This window comes from Blennius ocellaris (genome assembly GCF_963422515.1).
Source record: "Blennius ocellaris genome assembly, chromosome: 6".
Classification (NCBI taxonomy): Eukaryota; Metazoa; Chordata; class Actinopteri; order Blenniiformes; family Blenniidae; genus Blennius; species Blennius ocellaris.
In genome coordinates this window covers 17,773,213-17,779,655 of record NC_137655.1, presented here as the reverse complement: position 1 = coordinate 17,779,655, position 6,443 = coordinate 17,773,213, and the positions used below count along the sequence as shown (strand labels likewise).

The following is a 6,443-nucleotide window of genomic DNA, read 5'->3' as shown; positions in this document are numbered from 1 at the left end:
CTGTTATAGAACTATTGTTGAACAACTACATTAAGTACAATTGAGTGTTTATTACAATACACATGGTCTTGATTATACTTGGAGGTTGTTGTTTTTCTCAGGGATATTCGATGTGTAATTAACATTGTGGGTGTCAAAAGCACAACACTAATCAAATGACACTTGTCTGGTAATGTGAGTTTTCTTAGCACATCACATTGAAATTCCTCCTCCACGCTTTGAACAGATGATCCAGTGTCTGCAGCTGCTCAGTACAGGAAAGAAAGAAATGTTTTTACTCATGCAGATAATTTACAGGCAATGTGTATTATTGCCTGTAAATTATATATATATATTGAGCTATCATTTTCTTTTACATTCAGATTCTGAGCATGCTTTGAAGAGGATTTTGATGATATCGTGCATATCCACAGGTTGATGGATTAAAAGAGCAAACACAATTAGTATTATTATCAGTCACATTGATGAAGTTGTGCAATGTATATACATACAACACCGATAGACATGTATAGAGTATATACGTGTGTGGGTGGGTTGTGTATGGGGGGGGGGTGCGCATAGGTCTGTAACTATAGTAATTTAATTAAATAATTACCATTACCATTTGCAAACCTGTTTAAGTAAAACCGTTTGCATCCTTAAGACTCTTATCTGATGACCATTTGCAATCCAAACAGGGGACAGCAGTCTTCCACAAACACATACACAGTGTCCTTTTGTTGCCCTACTAAAAGGCCATTGGTCGATGGGGCGGCTGATTTGCATATACCAAGGTTTATAGTCCCCCCTGGAAAGTCAGAGTTGAACAACACCGCAGTGATTCAACCCGACGACAGCGCAAGTGGCGGATTGCTTGAATGATTCATGAGTTTTTAGACAATCTTTTTTAGCCTCTCAACATGGGATTTGTCAGGGTTACAGGAGCTGGACTTTGCGCAGTGCTTGCTTTATTTGCATGCACTGTTCAGTGCACAACTACAAGGTATTTCACCTATGAAGAGGACGCACCTGGGACAGAGATAGGAAATTTGTCTCAGGATTTAAAGATTGACCCAGCTGATGACCCGGACACGTCGTTCCGCTTCATGCAAGAAAACAACTCGTCTCTCATCCAAATGAGGGAGACCGACGGACTTTTGAGTGTTGCAGAGCTAATTGATCGAGAGCAACTCTGCCCTCGGTCTCCTCGTTGCTTCATCACCTTCGACACCGTGGCCTTCTCCAGAGAAAAGTTTCACCTCATCCACGTGGAGATTGAAGTGAAAGACATTAACGACCACGCGCCACGTTTCATGAGCAACGAGACACATCTGGAGATTGTGGAAAACGTCCCACTGGAGTCAAGATTCCCACTTCCCATCGCCCTGGACCAGGACGTGGGCGAAAACTACATTCAGAGCTACAACATTTCCCCCTCCACTCATTTTGCGATTGAAGTGCGCGAGCGGGAGGACGGCGTGAAGTTTGCAGAACTTGTGCTGGTGACGGAGCTGGACCGGGAGGTGGAGGACTTCTACACGGTGGAGGTGAGCGCGCACGACGGAGGAGTCCCCGCAAAGTCCGGCTCGGTGACTGTGAACATTAAAGTGCTGGACTTCAACGACAACAGCCCGACCTTTGAGCACAGCTCTCTGAAGGTTGAGCTGAATGAAGACTCTCCCGTGGGTCACCGGGTGCTCAAAGTGCACGCGTTTGACCCCGATGACGGCATCAATGGCGAGGTGAATTACGCCTTTGCCGAGGGTCTGTCGCCAGAAGCCGCGCGACTTTTCCACATTGACCCCTACTCCGGAGACGTGACTTTAAAGGGGCTTGTTGATTTTGAGAAGAGGAGGTCGTATGAGCTGAACATCAAAGCGTCTGACTTGGGCGCAAACTCCATGCCCTCCACCTGCAAAGTTGTGATAGATGTGGTGGACGTGAACGACAATGCGCCTGAAATCAGCATCAAACCAATGACCTCGAGCAGTGATGGAGTCGCATACATCACAGAGGCTGCAGCTGCAGAGAGCTTCGTGGCTCTGATCAGCACCTCGGACAGAGACTCTGGATCCAACGGGTACGTGCGCCTCAGCCTCCTCGGGCATGACCATTTCACCCTGCAGCAGGCTTATGGAGACACTTTCATGATCGTTACCACCACTATTTTGGACAGAGAAAAGATCCCGGAATATAATCTGACTGTGGTTGCAGAGGACCTCGGAAGCCCGCCTTTTAAAACTGTCAGGCAGTATACGATCCGTGTCACAGATGAAAATGACAACCCCCCTCTCTTTAGTAAGTCACTTTATGAAGTTTCAGTCCTGGAAAATAACATCCCGGGTTCCTATGTGACCACAGTTGTGGCCCGAGATCCTGATGTGGGAAAAAACGCCAAAGTATCTTACAAACTCATGGACTCAGAGGGCCCTGGAGGTTCTCCACTGTCTTCTTATGTTTCAGTCGATTCTCTCTCGGGGTCTTTGTATACTTTAAGGTCTTTTGATTATGAGATGCTTCAACAGATTGAGCTGGTCATCCAAGCAGAAGATAAAGGCTCCCCCTCTCTGTCAAGCACATCAACAATCAGGATTAGAGTTGTAGATCAAAATGACAACTGTCCATACTTCACCTTTCCCATCCTTTTGAATGACTCTGCTGATATCCCTTTGCCCTTTAATGCACCTTCAGGCTATCTTGCTCTCCGTGTATCTGCTGAAGATCAGGATGAGGGAGTGAATGGAGAGCTTTCCTACCAAATTATACAAGGTGACCCAACGGTTTTTACAATGAACAAAGACACTGGAGAAATAGCTCTGAAACAATGGCTGACAGCTGAAATTGGAGACGTGCTGGAAATGAAAATCGCAGTGAGTGACAATGGCAGATCCCCGCTCTCGAGCACCGCCACTATTAGGCTTGTTGTATCAGACACTGAGCCCTCCGAAGACCAAGTTGTCATTGTGCTGCGGTCAAGTGATGAAAAAGGCTCCAGTTTGGATGGCTCCCTAATTATCATTATTATGCTCAGTGGGGGATGTGCATTGTTGCTGATTGCAATAGTGGTTGTTGTTGTCACATGCAAACTCAGCCGCGGAGGGAGAGGTCGTGGCACCAAGAGAGAAGCGTGCCACAGCCTGTTTGACGGCATGCCCATGCCTATGCTCGGGTCAACAGAACCAAATATTTATACAGGTCAACGAGGCTTCTTCCATGAGAGGACCTCTTTGTCTCTGGATGAGTCCTGCGTGTTCGAGGAGAGGAGCAGAGATTCTGAGACAAGGGTAAGTCAAGTGCATTTGCTATTTTTCAAAAAAAAAAAATGTCATCCTGTCACTTCGTTAGTTTCTTGGCTTTGCCTTGATTTGTGTGCCAGACATGGACACTAAGCTGTTTGCTGTCACATTGCTTGTTGTCTTAGATGTTCCTGCCCCCCAAGCATTTACAACCAACATCCATGTGGCAAGGTGACAAGTACTGCTTGCAAGTGAGGTAAGACAAGTTCACAGATTCCCTCTAAAAGGAGTTTTTTTTAAACAGTAAAATTTCACTGAGTATAAAAGCGACTCAACATGTACTAACATGTTGGATTTGTTGCTTATAGCCTTTCTGTATATTGAGGTTGGAAACAAAATCCAGGTCACACGTGTGAAAAAAGGACATCAATAATCAAGCTAATGTTGTGCAGTCGTGGCTCATGCTGTATCTGTTGATTGTATTTTGCAGTGGCATCAGCACTACTGACCAACTGAGCGTGAAGGACAGTGGTAAAGGGGACAGCGACTTCAACGACAGCGACTCTGATATCAGCGGGGATGGAGGCAAGAAAAACTTCAGCACCTTCCAACCAAGGCCTAAAAGTGAGTTTTCGACCCCCAGTTTTTACATAATATGTGACTAAGCAACACATAAACATTTACAAGTGCAACATGAATGGTGAATAGAGTTAATGGAGAGTTTTATTTGTGTTGTTTGCATTTCAGGTGCCGCAAACAACCTATCTGGGGAATGTCAATCCACCTACTGTGCATTACTACCACACAGCTTCAGAGCCCCTGCAGACAATGAGTACAGAGCAGACTTCTCTCCAGTGTCTGTTTTCAAAAATCCTCATGGTGGCCCTCAGTCTTGGAATGAATCTAGTTACGGTACAAATCGTCCAAAATCACGCAACAGTAACCACAGCTTTTCCAGGACGAGAACTCTGCCTGCTTACTTCCCTCAGCCGCAGCATGATGTTGGCATTAGAGATGCTGCAGCTCACAAACACAGTCCAAATATTATCACTGTGGCTACAGCCTTGGAGGTTGCAACCATTTTTTAAAAAAGTATATTGAAGACCTGAAAGATGTAATTATCTGTTAAATACCTTCTTGCAATGTTAACAAATACTTGTATATAATTTGAATTGGCATCATTACATTATTTCTTTTATATTCATGTATTTATATTCCACTATTCGTTATTCTGTAATGTTTGCTTGCGTTTCTTTAACTAATAAAAATGTGATTAAAATCATGAAAAAAACCCATCTCCTTTTTTCAACAGTCTGTTTCTCAGATATGTTAACATGATAAGTATAATAAAATGTGACAATGCATCATTTTAATTGAGAGGTATTAGGGTTTGAAGATGATACACGATTCCCTTACCATTAGAAACCCCAGTCTGAATTTGTAAACATGCTGAACTCTTTCCCCAGTTTGAATCTACATGATCAAGACTCCAGTCACTGATGATCAGATGTAAAAGCTGATGCTGCCCCATTACCTGAGAGACTAGCTTTGAAGACTCCTGGATTTCTCCGTGGAGTATCTTGCATGCAAACGAGAGACTAGAGCTGGCGCTGGAGTGGAAAATGAAGTATAAACCATTATTCCGACAAAATCATACTGGGTGCTCTCGCACCGGTTTCTGCTCTTTGAAATAATTTACAACACTGTACACAACACAGTACACCATGTATTATGAATCCCTGCCTGTCATTTATTTCTGCAAGAAGCAAATGTTCAGCTCTTTGTATAAATTCACCTATATTACAATCCAGAAAATGGAACCAAAAAAAAAAAATTGTGATGTAATGTTATCTCCCTGTGTAACTCGGGCTGTGAAGATTCTGACATGTGTGGGGCACATTTGCAGAACGAGTTCGAATTATTAAGTTCAATTCGACCCTGAATATGTAGGGCAAGTGCAAACTGTCTCTGGTACAGAGTGATTTATTGATGAGGCATTGATGAGTGTTAAAACCATAACACTGTTGACATACTTCAGCTTGAAATACTGGTAAATACTTGCTCATCTATTCAGTTTGCAGCTCTATCACTTATAGTCCCGAAGCAGTAACGTTTTCATTTACATTTCCAAAAATAGAGCTGTACAGGACTACATGGAAGTAAATCCAGGACACACGTTTGCAATAAGCCAGAGAAGACGGGAGCTAAATTATGCAAGAAAAAAAATCAATTAGATACATCTCTCAATCAAGGGACCACATCCATGGGGAAATGCATGGGTTTCATCAACAACTTGAAATGTACAGACCTGCTTTAATTTTTTTTTTTTTTTTTTTTTTTTTTTTAATAGAAGAGAGAGTGAAAAAACATCAATTTATTCCTGAGTCGTGCAACTGAAAGGTTAACAAGAGGTATGCATTTTAAACAATGTGCAACACTAACAGCTTTTTCTCTGCTCGATTACAACTTTGTCACTGCAGTATTCTGTCCTCATTATTTCTAAGGTCAGTTTAAATGAGCATTTGATGTATGAAAGCAAATGAGCAAAGTGTAAAGGCCTGCAAAAACTTATGTAATAGCTATATAAGGGACAGTCCTTAAGAGAAAATAAATAGTTTCAAAAAGTGCTGCAGAAGAAGAACTATCAGTGGAATCTGATAGGGGACTGAGTGACTTTTTTTCCCTCCTGTATTCTATTCATCTGCAGGAAACGGGGGCTGAGAGCAGCGCTCATTTACATAAGCATAAATACCTGCTTTTTAGTGTTTGATAGCTGTGATAAAAGCTGGAATGGAGTGGATTAGATTCCTTTTACATAACTGTAAAGCACTAAACAGAATTCTCACATATTACAAATATGCCTCATGAATAAAGGACAATGTTTAAAACTAATTCCATATACAGGCTGTCCTGACTGACCACCTTTTTTTTTTTTTAAATTCAGAACTTCTATTCTGCAAAGTCATGATGGCTTGGAAACGGCAAAGTTATTAACTTGGGGATTCAAGGCCATGCAGTACAAAAGGCAAGCAATAAGAAAGAAGGTCATATTTGTGCCCCTGGTGATGTGCACTGGTCTGACAGATAGCCAATTGTACACAGAGAGAAAATGCATTTATCAATCAATACAATATGGTTCCCTCCATCATTGCTTTATATGCTCCTTGTAGGTCAAATAAGTTGTGCAGTGACCTGACAATTTATGCCACAAGGTATATTCATGTATAC

General features: G+C 42.4%; 1 protein-coding gene across 1 annotated transcript; it reads left to right on the top strand.

The window, feature by feature from the left end:
- Window positions 1-899: 899 nt before the first annotated feature.
- On the top strand, window positions 900-4,303 carry LOC308131469 (protocadherin 8; the record flags this gene model as incomplete). The annotated part of the gene is made up of 4 exons (XM_080498197.1): window positions 900-3,263; window positions 3,401-3,471; window positions 3,706-3,839; window positions 3,963-4,303. The coding sequence occupies 4 exons, from the start codon at window positions 900-902 to the stop codon at window positions 4,301-4,303; spliced, it is 2,910 nt and encodes a 969-aa protein (XP_080354323.1).
- Window positions 4,304-6,443: the final 2,140 nt, after the last annotated feature.